The 22611-nt window shown below is 52.0% G+C and overlaps 10 protein-coding genes across 10 annotated transcripts; 4 read left to right on the plus strand and 6 right to left on the minus strand.

Moving 5' to 3' along the window:
- Window positions 1–235: 235 nt before the first annotated feature.
- Window positions 236–556, plus strand: SCP_0113450 (hypothetical protein; the record flags this gene model as incomplete). Its single annotated transcript, XM_027753568.1, has 3 exons — window positions 236–363; window positions 430–486; window positions 541–556. 3 exons carry the CDS (start codon window positions 236–238, stop codon window positions 554–556), a joined length of 201 nt encoding a protein of 66 aa, XP_027609369.1.
- A 1985-nt stretch (window positions 557–2541) lies between these two features.
- On the minus strand, window positions 2542–4344 carry SCP_0113460 (Las1-domain-containing protein; the record flags this gene model as incomplete). The annotated part of the gene is made up of 6 exons (XM_027753569.1): window positions 2542–2784; window positions 2854–2947; window positions 3009–3392; window positions 3443–3807; window positions 3864–4175; window positions 4231–4344. 6 exons carry the CDS (start codon window positions 4342–4344, stop codon window positions 2542–2544), a joined length of 1512 nt encoding a protein of 503 aa, XP_027609370.1.
- A 1182-nt stretch (window positions 4345–5526) lies between these two features.
- On the plus strand, window positions 5527–6651 carry SCP_0113470 (predicted protein; the record flags this gene model as incomplete). Its single annotated transcript, XM_027753570.1, has 4 exons — window positions 5527–5668; window positions 5728–5869; window positions 5941–6199; window positions 6253–6651. 4 exons carry the CDS (start codon window positions 5527–5529, stop codon window positions 6649–6651), a joined length of 942 nt encoding a protein of 313 aa, XP_027609371.1.
- A 408-nt stretch (window positions 6652–7059) lies between these two features.
- Window positions 7060–7641, minus strand: SCP_0113480 (hypothetical protein; the record flags this gene model as incomplete). The annotated part of the gene is made up of 1 exon (XM_027753571.1): window positions 7060–7641. The coding sequence occupies one exon, from the start codon at window positions 7639–7641 to the stop codon at window positions 7060–7062; it is 582 nt and encodes a 193-aa protein (XP_027609372.1).
- Window positions 7642–8798: 1157 nt separating this feature from the next.
- On the plus strand, window positions 8799–9980 carry SCP_0113490 (Uncharacterized AIM2 family protein; the record flags this gene model as incomplete). The annotated part of the gene is made up of 8 exons (XM_027753572.1): window positions 8799–8909; window positions 8967–9031; window positions 9105–9367; window positions 9417–9489; window positions 9540–9618; window positions 9676–9749; window positions 9805–9861; window positions 9914–9980. The coding sequence occupies 8 exons, from the start codon at window positions 8799–8801 to the stop codon at window positions 9978–9980; spliced, it is 789 nt and encodes a 262-aa protein (XP_027609373.1).
- A 187-nt stretch (window positions 9981–10167) lies between these two features.
- Window positions 10168–11898, minus strand: SCP_0113500 (hypothetical protein; the record flags this gene model as incomplete). Its single annotated transcript, XM_027753573.1, has 9 exons — window positions 10168–10220; window positions 10270–10281; window positions 10340–10419; window positions 10470–10501; window positions 10552–10794; window positions 10858–10865; window positions 10923–10933; window positions 10985–11745; window positions 11806–11898. 9 exons carry the CDS (start codon window positions 11896–11898, stop codon window positions 10168–10170), a joined length of 1293 nt encoding a protein of 430 aa, XP_027609374.1.
- A 497-nt stretch (window positions 11899–12395) lies between these two features.
- On the minus strand, window positions 12396–13169 carry SCP_0113510 (hypothetical protein; the record flags this gene model as incomplete). Its single annotated transcript, XM_027753574.1, has 1 exon — window positions 12396–13169. One exon carries the CDS (start codon window positions 13167–13169, stop codon window positions 12396–12398), a length of 774 nt encoding a protein of 257 aa, XP_027609375.1.
- An 839-nt stretch (window positions 13170–14008) lies between these two features.
- On the minus strand, window positions 14009–15439 carry SCP_0113520 (hypothetical protein; the record flags this gene model as incomplete). The annotated part of the gene is made up of 3 exons (XM_027753575.1): window positions 14009–14251; window positions 14320–14579; window positions 15265–15439. 3 exons carry the CDS (start codon window positions 15437–15439, stop codon window positions 14009–14011), a joined length of 678 nt encoding a protein of 225 aa, XP_027609376.1.
- A 1240-nt stretch (window positions 15440–16679) lies between these two features.
- SCP_0113530 (TPR-like protein) lies at window positions 16680–18923 on the plus strand (the record flags this gene model as incomplete). The annotated part of the gene is made up of 11 exons (XM_027753576.1): window positions 16680–16846; window positions 16901–16931; window positions 16994–17053; window positions 17116–17373; window positions 17433–17597; window positions 17647–17737; window positions 17784–17910; window positions 17958–18159; window positions 18218–18390; window positions 18451–18602; window positions 18673–18923. The coding sequence occupies 11 exons, from the start codon at window positions 16680–16682 to the stop codon at window positions 18921–18923; spliced, it is 1677 nt and encodes a 558-aa protein (XP_027609377.1).
- A 257-nt stretch (window positions 18924–19180) lies between these two features.
- Window positions 19181–21350, minus strand: SCP_0113540 (Efflux pump FUS6; the record flags this gene model as incomplete). Its single annotated transcript, XM_027753577.1, has 10 exons — window positions 19181–19546; window positions 19607–19971; window positions 20026–20113; window positions 20167–20335; window positions 20385–20493; window positions 20547–20626; window positions 20673–20778; window positions 20837–20942; window positions 20992–21117; window positions 21165–21350. 10 exons carry the CDS (start codon window positions 21348–21350, stop codon window positions 19181–19183), a joined length of 1701 nt encoding a protein of 566 aa, XP_027609378.1.
- Between the last annotated feature and the right edge of the window lie 1261 nt (window positions 21351–22611).

Raw genomic sequence — 22611 nt, forward strand, 5'->3', positions numbered from 1 at the left:
CCCTTTCACGATCACGTGTACGCGCCACCCGGAAAAGAATAATTTCAATAAAATGTTCCGAGGTCGAACAAAGGTATATAGTACACGACTCGTATAATATAAGAAAAGCTCGCCACCTGGCCACCTGAGCCCATCATAGGTGTACAGACACATTTTCAAGGGCTAATAGTATCCATCGGACAAGGACCGCAGCAGTCCTTTTTCCTGCTGCATTGGCAGCAGTTCCTCAACCAGCATGCGGCACTCCTCGAAATCGCTTTGCCTCTCCTCCTCGTCACGTTCTACAAACCCAAAATCGAATGTCACCGTAGCCAACTGCGGGAATCTGTTCAAGCTCTCGTCCATTGCATCCCAATCGAACAGGTCTGTATCGGCGAGACAGTCCAAGCTGTCCGGCCACACATTGACCTTGAAGGCGACATACCGCAGACTGCAGGAAACGTGGGAAAGAATATGGATGTATGCAGTCCATTCGATGGGCTTCAGGTAGTTCGTTGAAGGGTCGTCTTCTATCTCCAATGTGAACATCATGGACCGTAGGGAACTGCAGTACTGAAGCTCAAGAACCCGCCATGTGTCGGCGGCGGCGGGAGATGGTCCGCTGTCTTGAATATCACAGCATGAGCGGTGATATAAGACCTAGCAGATGCATGTACTCACCTGGATAATATGAGAGGTCTATGATGGGGCCAGTCGGGTCAAAATGTACATGCTGGATGCTTGGACCAGCAGCGCGAAGAAGCGCTCCCATTGCTATAGCATCCTGCCAGGTCTCGCAATCCATCTCCAGCAACCTCAGGTTGTGCATAGGCAAAAATTCCTGTAAATTTAAAAGTGTTGCACAGCGTGGGTGTGTATCTCCGCGCCAGCTGCAGTATGAGGGAGCACACTTTCGTGCGCGACAACATCTCGCGGACTGCATACTTCTGGGTGGCAGACATAATCAGGTCTATGGGTTTCACGGAGAATCCAATAGAGTTCAGTTTTAGTGTATCGATGTCCGAGAAAAGTGCAAAGATGCCGAACATGTCTGCTATAGACTGATCGGGAAAACTTCACCTCACTGAGAGTGAGGGAGCTGATATTGTGTAGATGAGACACAATGTCGTAGATGAGCTGAGAGTCGACCTCTCGCGACTCCCGCAGCGGTGGGGTAAGGGGACGCCCGTCGAGGTCCACAGCGCTAGCGTCGTGAGGAGCAGCTAGGCGCAGATGTCGGATATGTCGAGCAATATGTGGTTTTCCTGTAATAAATTCTTGGAAGGGGATAAAGCCTTCGTTTCGGGCTTGTATGCGGAGCGTGTGGAAGAGGTGGTATTGACTGGAATGGACCCACGAGCGACACACCAACGCACACGAAGACAAAGAGAAATCGTCATGCAGATGATCGATAAATATTTCGCACATTTCCACCGGGAACCGAGGGCTTCTAACACTGTCGTGTTCCATCGTTTCTATGGATAAAAGCCACCTCACTGATCAGTCGGAAAGCATCGTGCGTATAACATGGAGAAGATATTTACAAAAAGCGATATTCCAGGCTATGCTTAGAATGCGGGGGTGTAGTGGATTTAACGGCAAATTTTAGTGCACTGACAGCTGGCAGTTCATTTGATGCTCCGTGACTTCACGCGTCATGTCACGATTGTCACAGTGATTCCACGGGTGACATGGACAGCCGCGGTCAGCCTGATTGTTCACTCCACTCTCACTAGAGCAATGACATCCTCCGGGAAGCATTTACACCCCGCGATTCCATATTTCCTGCGGAGATATGTGACTCATTCATTGACTATTTGTTTGACGACAAGCTGGGTCTCGCTGTGTGCACGTTAGTCTGCAGATCATGGACCGACCTCCGCACGCCTACATCTCTTCAACGACTGCGTTCGCATCACCGCCAAGAACGGCTCGTTCAACGCATTCCGCAAATTCCTTGTATCAGCACCCCACATCTCTCAGTATATACGACACCTTCGCCTCGCGGGCCTACCCAAGAGGGAAGGCCTCGATAAGTTCAAAATCCAGGACTTCCCATGCAACGACGCCATTTTCTCCTTCGGCGGACGATTTAGGTCGACGATATCACCGCTCACAATCGCGCCGTCTTTTCCGCAGTTTATGCTTTGTGAGTGCCTTTCCTACAGCTCAAGCTGGTGCGCGTTCTCGGCACCCCGCACGTACGTCTGCTCCCATCAAATTTACCCTCGCAATTGGTGTTCGACCGCTCGAAGTTACAGTAGCGTTTTGACTTCTGCGAAAGTTGAACCAAGTGAGAAATTATTGCGATTATTCCTTATCATACCTTTAGACTCGGGTGAAACCAACAAATATGGTATGACCCTAGCTAACAGCTACGACATTCCTGACACTGGCCCTTTGTACCGACTGCTTGTACAGTCTTTTAGGTTTGCAGCTGTATTTGGATCATCTTCCGGAACCTCGCCCCTAGCGTTATTTTCCAGACGGTAACCGACTCCGCCCTGTACGATGCTGCGGCTGCATGTTCCCCGCTGGTATCAGAAACACTAAACATGAATTTTATGCAGGCACGCGTGGGACGTGGACTCCGATGGGCGACGGTCTCCATCCGTCCTTCTCGCTCAGTAGCCTCCACCCAGGCGGCAGTCCGGTACACACCGGCTCCATAGGATTAGTGATGTTCGGAGGTTGGGCGCCTAGTGCGCCCGTGGCGGAGGAGCTTGGAGCGTCAGGCGCGCGAGCCAGTGCGAGGACTGCGGAGAGTCGCTGTTGCATGAGGTCAATGTCGGTGCTGTTCCATTGCTGCGGAAATGATGGCGGTTGGTAGAGTTAGGCGGAGCCGGTGGAGGATGCAAAGGGTCGAAGACGTACGTTTGATGGCGCATCCGCGATCGGAGGTAGAGACGCCGCCACTCTTTCGAGGTGTGGATGGCCTGCGCAGAGCGCAGTTAGCAGATCCTGTGCACTTTGCGAAGGAGGATGCCATCAGTCCGCAGATGACTTGTGCTCAGGAAAAATGCGCGTACACCATGATGTCCGTTTTTGAAGCCTCTCGCTGCGGACCCAGTCCGGTGATCAGAGAAACTACGATGTCGTCTCTTCTCAACATCTCTTGCTCCTCTTCTTCGGCGCCTGCGCCGCAGGTATCGACTAGCCAATTTGCCCAGCCGGCAAGACATCTGTCGTAAGATGTATCCATTTGAGCGTCATCCTGAGGTAATAGAGACACAGTGTCAGCGCCAACATCTGCCTGAGATGGACCAGATCGAGATAAAAGGTGCGAGACGATGCGGACGGCAAGCACCGCCGGAAGTTTGGGATGCAGGGATTGCAAATTGGTCAAAAGTGGTGTCCAGATGGCAAGGTTTGCAGGCGCAGGTGCCAAGGGTACGCCGGAGATGGTCCTCTTCCTGTAGCGAGAGAATGAGCGTATGGATTTCCAGAGGAATGATGAGCATACTTCTTTGAGACAGGAACAAGCGCGCCGAGCTCCAAGAGCGCATCACAAAGTCTCTCCAGCGCCCAGCGCTCCCGGCCATCCTCCATAGAATCATCCTGTGCGCCTATGTCCCACTCAATTGCATCGACAGATACGTTTGCCGCAACCTTTGCTTCCGCTACCCACCGCTCGATATCCCGCGTGACCTTTGCGATCTCATGTTTCCGTGTCGGCAACAGAGACGCATCGCGTGTCGTACCTTTGAGCAGTGTTTTGTACTGTTTCAGGAGAGGAGACAGCGGTCGCAGCACGGTCTTTGGCGAAGGGGCGGCCGCCGAAGGGTTCAAAGTCGGGAGGAAATAATTATCTAATAGCCATCTCATAGCCTAAACAATGCAGGCCTTTCAGCCAAGAAAATCTGCGAGATAAACATACGCAGTACCTCCCTGGCGGCCTCTCTGAGCACATCAATGCTAGGGAGATCTTCGTGCGTTGCGGCATGTCGCAGCTCCACGAGCCACGCTGGCAACCCCAGCTGCGCGGCGATGCTCGCAATGGAGCGGGCATAGGCACCTACTTGGAGCGGGTCTACGAGGCCATTCACCAATCGGATGAGCGCAGTTGCATAGCTCTGTCGGAGAGAGAGAAGCGATGGCAAGCCCTGTCTGCGCGAGTCGTCTAGGATGGCGCAGAGAAGGGCAAGTGTAGACTCCAGAGCATGCGGAAGGGATGTTATTGCCCGCCAGGCTGAGATCTGGGTCAAAATTCTTATGTCAAAATTGCTCTCAATAGCGAATGAAGTGGCTGACCCTGTTCACCGCTTGCACTTTTGCGTCAATGTCGTTCTCGTCTGCGTAGATCAAGGAGCATACTTGATCAAGTTCGCTCAGAGATTCCCAAGGGACGCGACGCGGAAGTCTCATGGTTTCTGGCGAGTTTCAGCGGATAAAGCCTGTTCTACTAATTGAATTCCTGCAGTTTAGAGGATTTTCATGTAGATACTTACAAGAGTTAGTCTCGGAACCAGCCGTTCTGACCTTCGACCCTTTTTGGGAATTGAGGTGGAAGGGTTGTCAGAACGTCTGGTGAAAATTGTATAGAAGGGGGGGGGTATGTAACGCTCTCCTGGCTATAGCTTCCGCACAGCGCGTGTCACGCTTTCTCGGGAGCGACCCAACATCTTTAACGCCCAATTTGGTAACCGCCAGGTTGCTCACGTGAACGTCTGGAGACTATACAAGAGTATTAATCGGAGGCCTTTTAGCATGAACAGAAATTTCAGCCAATCAGCTTCCGCGTCATAACCTTAACCCGAATTCAGCTAGCAGTCTCGGATTGATCTCCGATGTCCGAGGCACGCCACCGCCCTCATGGCAGATCTCCATTTGTACATACCAACCATCCGCTCGCTACGCTCACCGTCTCTTGTGCGAAATGCGCAGCGATTATACGTTGCTCTTCGCTGTGACTTCTGGTGAGACCTGCGCGCACACAGCCACGCCAGCTGCGGGGATGGAGGTCGGTTTAGGTTTACCGAGGGCCTACCGCAAACGCACGGCCGCCTTCCAGGCCAGAAGTCAACGACTCACCATGCGCTATGCACATCGCAGCTTTCAGCGCTTCAGCCATCACAAACTGCGCGTATGGAAGTGCTCAATCTCTCATCTGGGAGTCTTCTGAAACCTGCGACTTTTCCTGAAATTTCTCACGAATGAATTGCTGCTGCGCTAGAGCGCGCTCAAAACCAACCGCGCCCGTGGGCATTCTCTCTGCACGCAAAAGGCAGCCCTTGTAAAGAGCATCCGGAGCGCAAAACTTGTTCCAGTTCGTTATGGAGATCATTCGGTGTTGACTGAGATATAAATCTACGGAGCCGATGCTCACCTATTCATAGACGTACAGCCACTCCGAGGGCCCGAGACGCCCTACTGCACCAACGCCTTCCCGCGTTCGCTGTGGGCGCTGATCAGTCGCGTAGAAATGCACTATATATGCTGCTAGGCACAACGTTTAACGGTAGCAGCACACCCTCTCTTTCCACTCTAAGTTCCACCGCTGTTACGACCCTCAATCCGCGACCTCCAAAACACCAGAGACTATCAGCCATGGCTTTGGACAAACGGGGTGATGTCGCGGCGGCGGAGATTGTTATTTACATCCCTATCCTGGTGATCAGCTTTATACTGGTCGTGCGGCATGGTTTTGCCCGGACAGCGGGATGGATTTTCCTCGTCATTCTATCCATCAGTGAGCACTCTAATATCCGTCCAGCTTTCGCAGCTCACTGACTGTACTATTTTTCTTAGTCCGCATTGTTGGCGGCGTTACGCATGTTCTTTCAGAGACGTCGGATAAGAACAACTCGACATTAATCACCATCTACAGTATTATGGAGTCTGCGGGTCTGTCACCGCTGTTGATGGCAACCTTGGGCTTCTGCAACACTGTGTGGGTGGTACAAATGGTTCAATGATTTTACAATGTGTCTAATCATCTAATACTCTTAATTCGAAACACAGTGCACAGAACTCTGTCGACTCACACCCACTCATGTCCCGCGGCACGCATCTGATGGGTCTATTGGGCACGCTCGCCCTTGTACTGTCCATCATTGGTGGTGTGAAAATGGGGGTCGCGAAGACCGAATCGGATTTGCACAGCGCGTCGACCCTGCGTCACGTTGGTTCTATCCTCTTCCTTGTTTTATTCGTCGCGACCTTTTTCGTGCACGTCTTCCTCTGGAACAACCGTGGCCGGATCCTCAAGTACAGACGTCAGGCGAGCACCAGTCCAATGCGCTCTCTCCATATTGATTGACGTGCGCCGTCCAGCTGCTCGCGGGCATCTCCGCAGCGCTACCCTTTCTCTTCATCCGCGTGCTCTACAGCGTCCTCGGTTCCTTCGCGCCGCTAAGCGAGAGCATCGACGCCAACGGCAAGGTCACACACACGACGAACAACTCCTTTCTCAGCAACTTCAGCATCACGGGCTCATGGGTGATCTACGTCGTCATGTCCGTGCTCATGGAGTACATCGCGATCCTCATCTACGTCATCGTTGGTATCAAGACGCCGCTGCAGAACGACTACCTGCAGAGCCCGCTGGCGGAGCGCTGGGACGAGGATTCCGCTGAGTCGGCGAAGCTCCAGCCGTACGCGATGCAGCAGCCATATGCCCAGAGCCAGCCGTCGTACGCGCAGGGTCAAGGATATGCTGCACCTTACGAATGAGCGCGTGCGCCCGCCCGCCCTTCGACCGTACCCTTCGTTAGCCGTCGCACGTAGTTCGCACCCCTGGAGGATGCGGTGGGGGCTTGTTTTCGTGCTTTCGGTTGCTGATAAGTATTGGTGTTGCTCGCATCTTATTCAGATGTTTTTCGTAGTTGTAACTTAGGATCGGTCATGTCTATTAGCTACGTACACGTAACGCTCTCCTTACTGTAATTCCACCACTGCCTCACGCCAAGACAGCCATTCTTTGTGGACGAGTTTTCTATTTGTGTTGGGTATCATGTATGTACAGTGGTGTATATACATCGTGTGCTGGGTGAACAACATCTATGCATTGTGGGGATGCAAGTCCTGCTCACAAGCCACCATGAATTTTTTTGACATATAGTAGTTTACACCACTCTCGCATCATTGGGGAATAATGATCCCAAGCCCTAGGCCGATACCGGCAAAAGGCCGTCGAAGAGAATCGCAATGCATGCTGGGGGGTGTGATCGCAGGCGGAAGGTTGTCGGCCAATGGCGAAGACAAGATTATTCCCAGCCCGATGCACGCCGTCCTGCGGGTGATACGGGGGGTGACGCTGCTGGGAAGACCCAGCCCGAGTCCAACGTAAGCTCTCGCTTTCTCCGGCTGGTTCGCAATGGGGTTGGGCAGTAGCGGGCGGACGATGCGCGCCCGCTTGCTGTTGGCGACGCGGCGCACTGGTTCGATCGTGCGCGTGCACTCGTCTTCGCGGTCTGCTTCGTAGTCTGCCTCGTCTGTCTCTGCCTCCGGGATGCCCTCGTACGAGCGTGTTAGCTCGCTACGAGTAATATGTGCGAGGCCCGGGTATGAGGCCATCTCCATGAGTTCGGCGGGGGTCACACGGGGTAGGAATAGGCTCTCCTCCAGGGAGAGCGGTGTGAAGCACGAACTCGGAGGAATGATAGAGTAAGGGTGGGTAATCTCCGGACCAGCCGAAGAGGATGAAGTAGCGGTAGGAGACATGGCCAGATGTCTTTGCAGGATGGTACGAGTGCGAGTGCAGAGGTGAAGACGGAGAATGCGGATGACAGTTTGGCTGAGATGGTCGCGCTTTTATGTGTTTCCTGCGTGAGCCTTGCGCACACCCGACTCTGCGGCTACGCATGTCGGGTGTGGGACGAGTGTACATCCAGCAACGGGTAGGCGGCATTGCGGACACGGCGCGCTCTGCGTGTCCGCTTCGTGTCCGCGGATGAGCAATTGCAATATGGACCGTCCATATTGCAATTGCTCACTGGCCTCAACCGATGCAACTCCTCGTCGGGAGAAATGTTGCTCACGTTTCCTCGGGGAACAGAAGCTGCTCGGAAGCCGACATTTGGATCTATCTGTCATGCAGGAAAAAGTGAGATAATTGTCCAATCGTGCCGTCGTGCCGGCGTGTGCTAGACACCGACAGAACAACGCGAACGCGTCGCATACAAGGAATACTAGGGGTGCAGTTCGGATTATTTGAGTTTTGACTAGACGGCAGAGCGGATGTGCGCAATCCGAGTGCACATCCACGATGTTCCGCAACCAAGACGCCGACAAGTAAATTTAAAGTACCAATAAAGAGAAGTACCTGTATTGCCAGCCTCAGAATCGAAAATCCGGCCTTACTGACTCGGTTGCATTGCATTCGCTTGTGGGCGTCGAGGATGGACAGTTGCCGCACGGATTTGTGAGTCAGCCGCTCAAGCATTCCACAGATCTTAAAGCATAAAGCATAGATACTGGGCCTGGTAAGGTACATACAGGAACAGCATAAGAAGAAATATACGAGCGACATAGTCAAGCAGTTCCCACTCCGGGCTCCAGGAGGAACAAACGGTCGAGAAGCGCTCCGGCTTAATTATGCTCTGGTCAATCTTCCCCCTCCAGACTCTATACCCCCAGTGCCGACGCAGACAGAGAGTTGCCAGGCGATAGACACGAAGCTGTGGTAGGGGTCGAACATGAAGTGGAAAATAATTGACGCCAGGTCGTCGTATGCCCACCTGCCCAAAACAGGAAAGAGATTCCCATCCCCAAAGTCCAAGGGCGCTTAGCGATGCCATCATGGCGAGCAGACTGGGCGCATACAAGAGTCGATGTTTTCTCGTCTCTCCGCCGTCCTCCACCACCTTAACCACGCCAAGATGTCCACCACCACCGTCCACAACACCAACGTCGCCTGCTGCACCGTTCCTCCGGTCAAGTCTGACTACGTCCCGAAGGGGACCTACAAGGCTTATGGCGGCATCAGCAAGGTGACTTCATCTCCATTCGAGAGTCCAGGATATGAGGCCGACTTCTACACTTTGTAGGTGTACGTGACCGGACCCGAGAAGGTCGGCGACATTGCGATCGTCTGCGTGTACGATATCTTCGGGTCAGTATATCTGTGCCCATCAGTCGCTCTAGCTCACGCTCACTGTTACCCCCTCCCCCCTCCCATCCCCAAGCTTCAAGCCGCAGACACAGCAGGGCGCAGACATCCTCGCGGAGCAGCTCAAAGCACAAGTCCTCATCCCGGACTTCTTTGAGCCCGCGGGCCCGTGGCCGCTTGAGCACTTCCCGCCCAAGACAAACGAGGAGAAGGCAGGGTTGCAGGCATTCTTCGGCGGGCCCGCGCACCCACAGGACAGCGTTGCCAAGCTCCTGACTGTCGGGCGAGCGTTGAAGGCGGACGGTGCCAAGTTCGTTGGCACGTACGGCCTCTGCTGGGGTGAGCGAGTCGGGGTCGCCGCTGCAACGGAATGCTGACAGTGCTGCAGGTGGTAAGGTCACTATCCTTTCTGGCTCACAGACTGGGACGCCGTTCGATGCTGTCGCTGCTGTTCATCCTGCGTGAGGCTGAATGATGCGTGCATTGACGTCTGTTCTGAAATGATGTACAGTATGTTGTCGGCGCCCGACACTGAGAATCTTCAGGTGCCCCTGGGACTATACCCGACCAAGGACGAGTCTTACGAGGAGGTAATCAGTGCTCTGCTCCCAATACACACATGCTTACCGAAGAACGTATGATTGCAGTACGAGAAGATGCTCAGCATCGTCTCCAAGAAGCCGTTTGCTGCCAAGAATGACACGAAGTACTATAACGAAATGTATAATCATAACATCTTCGGTATCTCTTCATTATCATTGAAACACCCCGTTCAGGTTCCACGGATTCGCGGGAGCCCGTGCGGACCTCAACAACGCCGAGAACAAGAAATTGTGTGTCACAAATTCGTTCCATTTCCTCACCGTCCTGACACAGAAATCTCAGCTTCGAAGATCTATACGGCAACCTCATCAAGTTCTACACGAATGTCAATGGCATGCACACCCACTGAGGCGTGACAGAAGAACAAAGAAGGACGTAGAAGTCGTCGAGTCCAAATGTAACATGTCGTCCATATATGAAAGTCTGTCAATCATTCTACAATTACAGCGAAAGGTGACTAAAACCCGCAGAAAACACACGGTAAGATGCATTACCTATTGTGCGCACACGCGTGGCACTGGCAGCGTCTCGCAAACCTAGTTATGATAGAATGGCAGAGCACTGTGTGCTTTCCACATCCAGAATGGACCTGCAACGACGATCAGTAATGTACCAATAATCTCCAAGCATGGTCTTACCGGCAGGATCAGCTAAGGAATACAAATATACTGAGATCAGTATACAAGATCTAAGACTAAATGAACGGACCTTCCTCGTGAAATGCCCCCGTCCAAATACCTGCGACGCCCGCCATGCTGCACACATTCCCAAGCTGGACGCCCTCGGCGCTGGTTCCACGTTCAGTAATAAGCACAAACGGGCGAGTTACAGCCACTACCTCCATTGCGTCAGCCCATCATACTTCGTGACCTATACAGGTGGATCAGCTTTAATAAGCAGAGAACTCCAACAGGACTTACGAAGAACCACCTGATACAGCCATCCGAGAGAAAACGCACGGAGCCCTCGACGGCAGCCTCGCCACTGTGGCTGCCGCGCGAGAAGCCTTTAAAGAAAAGGGGCGGATAGTCTGTTATCGTCTCTGCGTCCGCTCCATCTTCGGGATCGACCACCTCCAGGTGCAACTCAACGGGACGAATTGCTTCTTGGTAATTCTCGCCGAAGAACGAAGGGTCACGGGCCCCATTGCGGGATGAAGAAAACTGGTGGAAGTGGCAATAGTGTCAATCGAGCTGTACCAGAGCTGCGATCAATTGTTGACTCACATTGAATGCTAACAGACGGACGAGGTGTCAACGTCAGTAAGATCATTAGTCCAACATCTACATACCAAAGAGGTCACTGCCCACGGGGCATCAGCGCAAGGTACGTTCGTATAATTCTGGCACTTACCGATAATCCATAAAGCACACAAAGCGCCTCCAGACACCCGAGACGCCAGCCCAGTCATGGGCTTTACGCGAAAATGAGTGTGGGGCAGAATACGCGCGCAACCCACCCAGTCCAGGCACAGGGTAGCCGTAAATCTGCAGCGCAAGAAGCGGGAGCTCGCGCAACTTCATCGCGACCACGGTAACAATATGCTCCATATGCTCCCAATTGACCTTAATGCCCTTCTCTCCAACGACGTACGGCCCCCAAAGTGTCTCCTCCTCGTACTTGCGGAGGTCATAGACATAACAGCGGCTCGTGCGGCGCAGCACATTCAGGCGACGGCGAGACTCGTCGGTGTCCCCGTTCTCGTGCCAGAGCGCGAGGTAGGCACGCAAGCGGCCGTGTAGCTGCCGCTCCGAGCTGGGCACGAGGAAATAATGGAACGCACACTTCTGCAGGACGCCATCGAGCCAGAGCAGGTTTGTAGAGTCGGTGCCAGGCGTAGCCGTGGCCGGAAGCGCAGTCTCGATCACGGACATGAAGGTTTGCAGTGCGCGCGTGAAGTCCGGTCCCTCGATGGCCGACTGTGCTACCTTCTCAGCTTCTATCCTGCGCTGGAGCTCCATCTTCCAGTCGAAATCCACTTTCTTCGCGCCGAACGGTAGGACGGCTTTGCGAAGGTCGTCGAAGGGCAGCTCGAGGAAGAGCTCGCGCCAGAGATACTGGTCTTTGGACTTGTACACCAAATCATGGGCACCGCGGCATGTCTGCGCAAAGTTCTGCAATCGAGAACTTTATCAGTCGCCATGTGCGAGAAAGGGGGAAAGGTGAACTCGAACCGAAACATCGCGAGGATGGCAGAAAATGAGGATGCGCTCTGCTAGCTCTCGAGGGAGAAAGAGCATGGCAGATGCCCCTGTGAATTCGAACATGGTTGGTCGAAGAACAAAGAGCGGTATGAGTGCGTGTCTCACCCAACTTCGGCTGCTCCGTAACCTCAGCACGTGACCCATTATCGCGCTATACGCGCGACGCGTCATATTTTCATTACGCGTAATACACCTCGTGTAACTTATCTTCCCTCAGACGTCGTCGCGGAATCCGGACAATTTTTTTCGAAAAAATCGACCGAACGATGTCGCAGCATCCGGGCAAACGAGCCCTCCGCATCGACAAGGCCGTCGCGCCATCCGGACAGTGTGCTTGGCCCTGTGTCGGTAATGGACCGCCAAAAATTCGAAAATCCGGAATTTTTGGCGACGACGTCTAGTAAGGGGATATTCCTGGGTCCTCGTATGGCCGTCTCAGAAATGCAGTATGTTACAATTTGGTGGTGCAGAACTGCTACAAGCTAGGTGATACTGAATGAGGCGAAACTCAAATGCATTGTGCAAGGAGAAGAGAACAAGAAGACCAAGTGCATCAAATGTCAATAACCCAGCTGCAAAGGAAACGCGAGCAACCTGCCATAGCCAGTATCAGGGTCGATGTGGTAGTACAGAAGACCCCAAGTGGTGCCGATGAAGAGGATAATGAAGAGAGTGACGAGTCCACCGCTGTAGCTTGAATCCGGAGGCTGGGAGGAATCTAGAGGGGTGATGATTCCCGCATCGTCTGAGGGCCGTTCTCTCTGAGAGAGGTAGACATCGCAATCTGACGGGGACTCGGCAGATGCTGCGTAGGGCGACGGAGAACGGTTCGGAAGCGGAAGCATATCTGGCGGTGATTCAGTGGCGACTGGGACCACGGCCTGAGTGATAGCCTCGCCGACTGGGCGTCTGCGGAGTGCGCGTTTGGGGAGAGGAGGTACGTTGACATAGCAGAGATTCTTTCTGGGTTTGGATTTAGCCTGGGGATGCGATTCCCGTTTCGCTTCGGAGTCCAAGAGAGACGCCTCTTGTCGCACTTGCCCGCCGTTCCCTCCACCAGAACTGCTATCTGCTGCACGCGACGTCTGCCTCGTGCGAGGCAGGCTCGTCTGACTTCCCGTCTTCTCTTCTAGGACAGGCCGTCCCCGACGCGAGCGCTCCTGAGGCGCTACCACAGCCTTCTTTCGACTTCCCAGTGGAGCCTCCGAGGATCCAGGTATATTGGCAGGTGCTGTCTGCGCGGCTCGAGCTCGCGGGAGGATTCCTTGAGGTTTCTGGTTTTCCCGCTGCTTTCGCGAACGAGTGATTAGTACAGGGGAACGTGGTACTTGCATTGTTGCCTGCAAGGCGCGATATGTGAGTCAGTATGTGGTCTGAACACTCTCAGAAGAAAAATGCTCGCCACTGGGACTCGCGAACAACAGTGCACGTACGATTGTCTAGTGGTGGGCGTGTGGTTGAACGCCAGTGAGTGTTGACAGCTACCTTCGCGTGAGGCAACTTGGAGATCCAGCTCCCGATCCCGATCGGAAGCATACAGGATGTGGAGTAACACATCGATTACTACTATCGTTACCTCAGTAATGCAATTGCGATTGCATCTCTGTCACCGTTCCTTCAAATCGGGCCCGTTTTCCTTCGAACCTCTTTGGATCAAATATACAACATATAAGCTACCTTCTGTGTGACTGCCAATTTTTTTCCTGATGTTGTGCGACTCCAAGACCGAACGCAGTGAAGAGACTGATTTGCACGCAAGAGCGCCGAATCGGTCACAGATCGTCACGCTTGCCGACGTGCCGTTCCCTTGTTCTCCCTCTAGTCGGAGTTTTAAATGGCACATTTCACTGTCACGCCTAAGTCCTCCAAACTTGCAATTCAGAAACTTCGCACTCTTCCCCTCCGAGTTTGACTCCCAAGTTGCACAGCCAAGGTATTTGGGACTGTGCACATCTATTGCATATTTTTTTGTGATTTTTAGTGCAGCAAAATGCGGCAAAACGGCGAAATTGCATAACTAGACCAGATTGCAGTACTGGGGTAACGATAGTATATGCACGCTTCTGAATCTTACGATATCGCGTGATTGATACATTCGTAGGGCTAAAGAAATGACAGTTCAAGCTGCATAAGCGCACAGACTTCAGAACATGACAGCCCACTATATCAGGAGTCAGGCCTGCTGCTCGTGCTGAGGCTTCTCTGATAACGGTGTCAGATGGCGCTCCCGATGGTTGTTTACAACGTGGTGATCCCTCCGCTGCGGCCCCCACATGGATGTATCTGGCGTCCATGACGGTCCCCAGCGGTAGGGAGCGTGCAAGTCTGAATCTCCTGTGCCGGAGTTGCACGCCGGTGTCCAATAGGCACTATGTAGGGGGAGCACCTCAATGTAGTCGTTCAAGAACTCCCCGATCTACAGAGAAAATCACAGAAATTCGAGCTTGAGACCAATGACATGGGACCGACGAGTATGCCACGCACCTGTGCATCGTCCATACCAAGCGCCTCTGCATCGCTCGAAGACTCAGTGATGGAATCAGATCCATAGCTTTCGCGAGCGTAGGTGTCATAACGAATGCATGTACCATTATCACACAGATGTACATGAAGTGGACAGTTGCTTCCAGTTGTGGTCGAGTCGGAGGTATTGACACCGTCTAGAGCAATCAGCTCCCTTTTGGCGAAGAGTGCGTTGAAGATGAGGCCAACGATAGGTCCGATAGCATGCTCCGCATACAAATCTGCATGGGACATACCAGTACAGAGGAACCTGAGCCACGATCAAACTTGCCTAACGCATCATCGATCCGTACGAGAATTTAACTAAGAGAGATATCAGCAACTGTACACAGTGCATATAACTGTTCACACACGCTTGGTGCCATAATTGGCTGCTGCTCCGACTACAACGCCCATAATAAGAGACTCTCTTTCCGAAGCAGGGGTGGCAGCGACTAAACCAGCGATAGTACCAGAGCAGAAGCCGACCATGCAGAATTTGCGCTCTAGGCGATAGTCTAGTAGACTCCACACGATCCCGGCCATGCTCCAGCGATTATGGAGTTTCATATAGCGAGGACCACATGCAGGTTCGCCCAAAACGTGCTTCCGGTATTGAACATGAACCATCGGAACCATATCATGAAGCTCCCGAGTGACACGTTGTGTGAGCAGGATTTCAGCAGTTCGCGCTCGTTGCGCTGGCCAAGGACCCAGGGGAACGATACGCCGGACACGCCGCTGCCGATCTCTGTGGGCCCGCCACCGGATAGTGATGGCCGTGAGCGAAGAAACAGAGGTTGTAGGAGCGGAGCACCTACCAGCATAATCGAGCACACTCCACGTGTATTCACAGCCACGAACAGACCATGCCCAGCACGCGAGTAGATAGTAGATGAGCGTGACCCACAAAAGTGAATACCATACTGGGGAGCACTCGTCCTGGCTCCGCAAACACACACATAAGGATCGCGACCGTCACACACGCGAGCTCCATCTGGCAGAAGCTGTACGGCAACTCGGGGAGCGGCGAGCCAGGGCTTGGATCACTGAGCACCGTCCACGGGGGAAAGCAACGGAGATCATCGGTGTATCTGTTCATCGCGGTCAGTGAAAACGCAAGTGAGTATTGCTAGAAAAACCACTGCAATTTCCAAACAAGCGACAGCACACTTTTACATTTCTGCTATAAACGCGGTGTCATCGCCAGAATATACCAATCGCGCGATAAGCCCTTCGGGCCGACCACTGGTAATGGGCGCCTGGGAACTTGCTGCTTAGAACGACCTTCAACGATGCACAATGTGGTTAGACAACGTACAGGAATGTGAGTACAAGTCATACTCACGAATAGAGCCAATTCCCTTCAGTTGAACTGCCTCATACCTATATGCGCTCACAACGACGGTGTCAAAAAGAGCGGACATCTCGATTGTTCATATCTGTAGACGATACAACTTAAATAAGCATTCAATACATAGAAGAAGGGGCGGTGAACGTCTACGTCAGTTTGAGTCTGCACTCCGATTGGTTGATTGCCAGCTTTATCATAGGTAGCAGCAGGTCTAGAGGCTGATACCACATTCGAGGTCATTGATTCAGTCCTCCAAGATGGCAACGTGCCAGCGAGTCTCAACTTGAAGGTCAGCAGAGTGGAAATTCGAATACTATTGCCGCTATTGCATTGATTTCGACCATTATAATTGTGTTGTGTAGCCTCCCCATGCCTTGTCGAACCTGGTAAGTGGCGATCAGTGATTGTAACGCCAAAAGAGGGAACTCTTGTACTTCGAGTCGTTCGACGATTAATAGCAAACCACAAACAAGTATTGGTCATTTACATGAAACTGCTCCATCAATCTCGACAGGAATGCCTTTCGACCTACGAATAGATTGTCTGAGAGAATAGTATCAGACTTTTAGCTTTCAGCCTAAGCAGCTGTTAGTTATTCATGGAAATGATCGACTTTCACAAACTTTCCGCGCTGATTCTCTCAAACACCGATTCAAATAGAGAAGACGCATGTCAGTATAGCGATTGTGTTGCCTAGGGAATAGTGGTGGAATCAGGCGGAAAATGCCGATTCGGAACGCTCTCTGAATCAATCTAGTTGTCTTCTCGCCGCCACCACGTCAGCTAACGTCTCCGTCTCCGTGTTCATCCTCGCGAGGCTGATGTTTCAGAAGACCGTCCCTAGTCACGGATGAATTAACGCGGCGGCGTTTACCTATTCGGGATTCGGGATGAGCGCCTTTACATCCTTTCCTCTTTGTTTCTTTCACTTTCCTCTCGTCGTCGAGAGCATCCCTTCGGACGCGGTCATCCTTATATCTTTCTCGTGATGACTGACAAGAAAAAAGCAGCACAGCTCAAGGAGGAAGGCAATGCCCTATATGTGAAGCAAGAATACCATGCGGCTGCCGAAAAATATAGCAAGGCGTTGGAGTACGACAGTGACAATGCTGTTTTGTACGCGAACCGTGCTGCTTGCGCTTTGGGAATAAAAGAGTAAATCATCCTTAATCAATATGCGTCTATGTGTTTGCTGATGTCATTATCCAGTTATCCCCATGCTAGTGTCGATGCACAGAAGGTGACAGCACGACTAAATCGCTCAGTAGTGGAAACGTTTTGCTCACAATATGTCGATGTTAGGCCACTGAGATTGATCCAACCTACGCCAAAGCGTGGGCGCGACTTGCCACCGCTCGCGCTGTAAGCTTTTTCTTCGAAGCAGACACGTGTATCTCATTTCTTGCCATTATGGCCCTACCTAGGCTCTTGGCACCATAATCGAGAGTATCGAATGTTGGAACAAAGCATTATCTACTCTCCCAAGAACCAACTTAAGCCCTGCCCAGTCTAGGCAGAAGGAGCAGTACGAGGCGGAATTGAGGAAGATCAGAGCCCAAGAGCACGATGCACCAGCCGTTGGGATCGTTATGAAGGAAGGAGGGAAAGAGGCGCCGTGGGTTCGCGCGAAGGCTATGCTACCCAAGCTACGAAGTCTCGGGTATGCAATGGTGCAGAGTAGCGTGAGTTGTATCCAACCCTGTCGCGAGCGGTGTTCACCGTTAACTTAATCTCCACTTAGGCATGGGTTATATCGGCAGCATACGATGTAGCGCAATTTGAAGTCACAACCTATCTATTTCTGACTTTGCCCTTCTTCCAGGATTTCGCTCAAGGTGTTGAGTTGATGAAGTCCATTAAAAAGTCTCCTACACCCGCGGGAATAATGTACTCAGGCCCCCCTGGAGTGAGTCCTGCACCATCTCTTGTTATCATTTCTTACACGCAGGAACCAGGCTATCGAAGCTCTCACCAATGGCATCATGAGGGACTCCCGTGCCTTCCACATCGCAGATAACAATTGGCTGGAAATGTACAATATACAGGGTACATTGTTCCATATTATTTCCTGATATAGGCTGAGTATCTGCAGTGATGGTGAACTGTCAGAGGTTTCAAGCATGGACCGGAGACAGTTCGCAGGTCATCGCAGAGGCCCTGAGGCGGCAACGCAAGAAGGGCTGGGATGATGTTCGTCCAGCAATATCGACCACAGTTCGGTACGTAGCCTGACAGTGCCAAAGGGGAAGCTGACATGGGTCCCTAGAGCGTGGATCATGCGAGCGCTCATAGCGGACAAAATTCAACAGAAATCGGATGATGCTTTAAAATTTTATGACTGGATCCTGGATGTGCTTCAATGGGGTAGACGTGTATGGAAATCTGTACCAAAAGACGATCGCGGTTCTGTCTTTGAGAGCACTTTTGTGCGCGGCGTTCGTTCATTACGTCTCGAGAGCCTGATGGAGGTACGGTCTCAAGTGACAGTCATCCTCCTTTCAGGCTCTGATCCCATTAGTTTTCCAGGCTTGCTCAAAAAATCCCAGGCCTGACTCCAAATATACTTTGGAGGACCTCTTTGAAGAGGCCCAAGACCTCATTCGCGAAATTGACATCGCAATGACGAATATACCTACCGTCGAATACGACCCAGGCTTCATTTCTTCATTCTACATCTATCCCAGAGCGCACGCATACGCGTACGTGTTCAATATCTGCCATTTCGGAGTGAGCTAACAGTCAGGGTGCTGGCCATCTAGCATGATTGGATTCTATCACAACAAAATGGCAAAGCAGTGTGCAGAGCTTGGAGTGACTAGCTTGGGGGACGTCATGATCCACTTCGCGGAGGCGTCCAAGGCTTATCTTACGGCAGCAACCATTTTCCCCGAAGACGACGAGAATCATGTCTGTGCGTTCAGGATTCTTTTCGTACTGGCCCACCCACTCTGATATTTCTGGTTGGTCCACTACCATCACAGGGTACCTGAATTGCGCTCTCGATGCGTTGTACAGTTGTGGCACACCCATCAAGATACTCTTGCCTATAATGGAGCGCGTACGACTCGCCATTCCGAAGATGAAGGAGATCTGGGAATTTTCTGCGCTCGCACACCAGGGAAGGGATTCGATATTGCAGAAAGTCTTGTGGGGCGAAGAGGATATGCGGAAAGGACTCGCCGATGGCAAGTTTACGCTGGAGGACAAGGTTATGCCAGAGCTGCAGAAGTAGCTCGTATGGTCTGCTGTAGGCGTAATCCCTCGAGTGCGGAGACTGGTAAACACTTGAAAGACGATCTATTCCAACGATCTATACTCGCAGCGTTCGTTGCGCGGATCCCCCTGATCAGACTTGTTAATAGAATACGCCGATAATAGTATACCGATATACATCTGGTACGAGAATACATATAATAGCATCCAAGAAGAATCTAGACCCCCTTTAGATTGGCGACCAGAGTCAACAATGGCTGCCGCGGTGATGTCTGCTTACGACTCAGGTTGCATGGTGTGGCTAGCATTGGCTTCGAGTTCATGTGTTTCGTCCCCCGCACCATCGCTACCTTCAAGGGCCCACGTCTCATCTACGCTCGTATGCAGCGGCAAGTGCTTCATGAACAAACTGAAGAGGAACCCGAGCCCGGCAATGCCGATCAAGACCTGCCAGACGACGCGCAGACTCGTTGCGAACGCCAACTGCACTTCACTCTTGAGCGGCTCCTGGAGCGTCGGGATGAGCGGGATGATGGAGTACGCGATGGCTGAGCCCTCGGGAAACTCCTGGGTGAATGCAGGCGGAAGCTTTTTCTTTAGCTCGTTCTGCAGTACCGTTCCTCCAATCGTGACACCCAAGATCTACAACGCATAAGTCATGCCAGTGCACCAACAGAAAGAGATAGAGATAAGGATCCTCACGTTAGCGAAATTGCGGAAGAACGTGTATAGAGAGAGAGCCTGTGCGTTGTACTGGACTGGCAGTGGGGCGAGGACAGGGAAGAAAACAGCTGCAGTGAGCATGCCCACTCCAATTCCCGCCACGATCTCGAAACCGATCACCCGGGAGCGCGGCGTGTCGGCATGTATTATACTCAGGAGACCCATGCCAACGATGACCAGCGCCCAGGATATCCATATTTGTGGTCGATAGTGGTGGGACCTCGCGATAGACAGACCGGAAATTACAGCCATAGGTGCAATACTGAAGGCCAAGCCGAACACGTCAACACCGGAGGCAATTGGCGAAGCATCCTTGCACGCTTGGAAGTACACTGGCATGTAATCTGATAGACGGGATTTTGTGAGTCGTGAACGCATGAGAATCAAGATGGACATACAGAGCATACACAAGATGACGGTGAAGAGTATCATTGTCTGCAAAAAGCCACTCGTAGAAGTCCGGTTTGCCATGAGAGTATACGAAATCTGAAGAACAGTTCGGGAGCCGATCCACAAGGCAGGTCAAACGTAGAACGTACGATCGGATTCTTCGGAACGTATGCTTCAAATACCATGAAGCCCACCAGACCGCATAAACCGAGAATCAACGGCAAAAGAATATGCACCGACGTCCAAGAGTACTGGACCCCGCCCCAGGTTAACCCAATCATGCTGGATGTCGTTGCCCCAATTACGATGGCATTGCCCCTGAAGATCCACCATCAAGAACCGCTCAACGTGCTGAACATGAACGTACAGCCAGTCAATCATTCTCAGCTTCTCTTTGAATGTGCCAGGAGGAATGCGAAGTTTCAAGAAGAGAATAACCAGAAGTTCAACTACACCGCAAATCGGAAGATTGAGATCTGTGCTCGCAATTGGCACCCATAATTATAATGATAAAACTGTGATCACGCACAGAACAACCACCTCCATTGTCCGTGCTGAGCAAATGCTCCGCCCACTACAGGTCCAATGCCACTTGCGACGACAAAACTCCTGAAAGAGAATGAGACATCGCCTGAAGAGATGAGAGTTCTTTTACATCGCAATGAAACCGTTGAACACCCCTCTATCTTTCAAAGGAACGAGGTCGGATAGGATGATCTGACACATCGACTGAATTCCGCCACCTCCAACTCCTTGAACGGCTATGACAACGACTTGCATCAGCGAGCGTTCAAGGTCTGGATTGCATGGGATGTATACCTCTTCCAGCAATGAGGAAGTTCATCGAGGGTGCAGCGCCGCAGAGTGCACTGCCAACACCGAAGAAAGCAACGGAGGCCAACATAATAGCCCTACGGCCAAATATCTTCTTCTATTAGTATGACAACCTGTAATTCAGTGTTGGTTTCTTGCACCTGGGCAAGGTTTCCACTGAGAGGAACGAAGGCTGTCGTGGAAATTGTGTACGCTGATCCGACCCACACGAACTGTTCACCATGCAATGCATCAACTATGCTCGGAAGAGCAGTGGTCACCGAAGCCTGTAAGCTATCAGTTTCAAGCTACGTGGCTCGAATATCCAACTTACCAGTTCTAGAGCCGTGAGGAATTGGGACGTGTTAATACAGAGGAAGACCATCCAGAAATGTAAGTCGCGTTTATACGGATCGACCTTGGGGGCTGGTTCTATCTCAGCCAATGGAGTCGAGTTCTCCATGATGCCTGGATTCGGTGATTTCATCGTCACAATGGGCATATCCTGCTGTTCCGTCATGGTATGAAAGCCTTGCAGCGAGCTGTATAATCTGAGCGTTCCAACCGCGTACTTTGATCCTCACGGGTCGGCGGACAAGGATGAAGCAGGACTCAGACACAGAAACAGATGAAGAGGGACAAAGAAGGATGGTTGGGGCGAGCACCACCTCTCCAACGCTTGATCCGAGGTTGGCCTGGCTGCATAATATCATGTCTGTCTCTTTGAAAGAGCATGATAAGAAGCGGGAGACGTCATAAGCCACAGAATAGTGGTTAACACATGCGTCCGAGGAAACACGCACCTCGGAGTCTGCTTCGGACAGGCCGCTGCAGCATTTTAGACGAAAAAATTACTGTCATGCTGCTTGAACGTGTGCAACGTAATGACACTGATGCATGGCGAGAACGGCCCGGTGTTGTTATAACGAATAAGGGACTGGTATACATGTTCGAGTGGTCGGGTGCAGGCTGTACATCACGACAAGTACCGAACAACCTTAATCAATCTGTCAATACAAACACGCAGTTTGCATCAGTGAGCCGGACATGAGCGCAACATGGAAGGTATGGAGTAAGCATACCACGTAGTTATAAGACCAACCACCCCAGTCGGACTTCTTGAATGCTGCTATTCATGCAACCTCCGATTAAAGCTTTGTGCTCGAACGGCGGGAAGTAACGAGCGTATTGGTCACCATGGGTCTAAGAGTGCGATGTCCATTCGTCGAGATCCGAGCGCACAGGAAGCACCGCAAACATCATAGAATGGGTGCGCAAGTTCTCACGATGGCAAAATGCATCGCGGTGGTCCTTTGTATCGGAAGTTAACCTCTCCTCGGAGAATTGGAGAGCCGTGTCCATGGGTGGAAGCCGCGGGCGTCATCGGTAGACGCGCAGAATGGAGTCTTCGCCTGACCTCGACCAAAAACTCAATGGACTGTCAGACACGGATATCCGAGGTACGAGGTTGAAGCAGAGTGTCTACCATCTGCCCTTGGGAGACTAAATGGACTGTGTGATGACCACGCCCGATGACCACAGTAAGAATGCAGTGACCGACCTGCACTCTGCTATATCCACTGGTAGCAACTGCTCACTGACGTTCACGAGACTCCAGCAACCCGGAGAATAGACAAACGAACACCGTCGCGCGTCCCACTTCGAATTTTTCGATCACGTATTAGGTGATCTCTGTGAAGGCTCCCTCGATTGTATACCGACAAACGACTGGAACGGTGCTGTGGACTGAATATGAGACTGAATTAAAGAATGCCACATCA

The sequence above is a fragment of the Sparassis crispa genome, assembly GCF_003851025.1.
Source record: "Sparassis crispa DNA, contig_000000F, whole genome shotgun sequence".
Lineage (NCBI taxonomy): Eukaryota > Fungi > Basidiomycota > Agaricomycetes > Polyporales > Sparassidaceae > Sparassis > Sparassis crispa.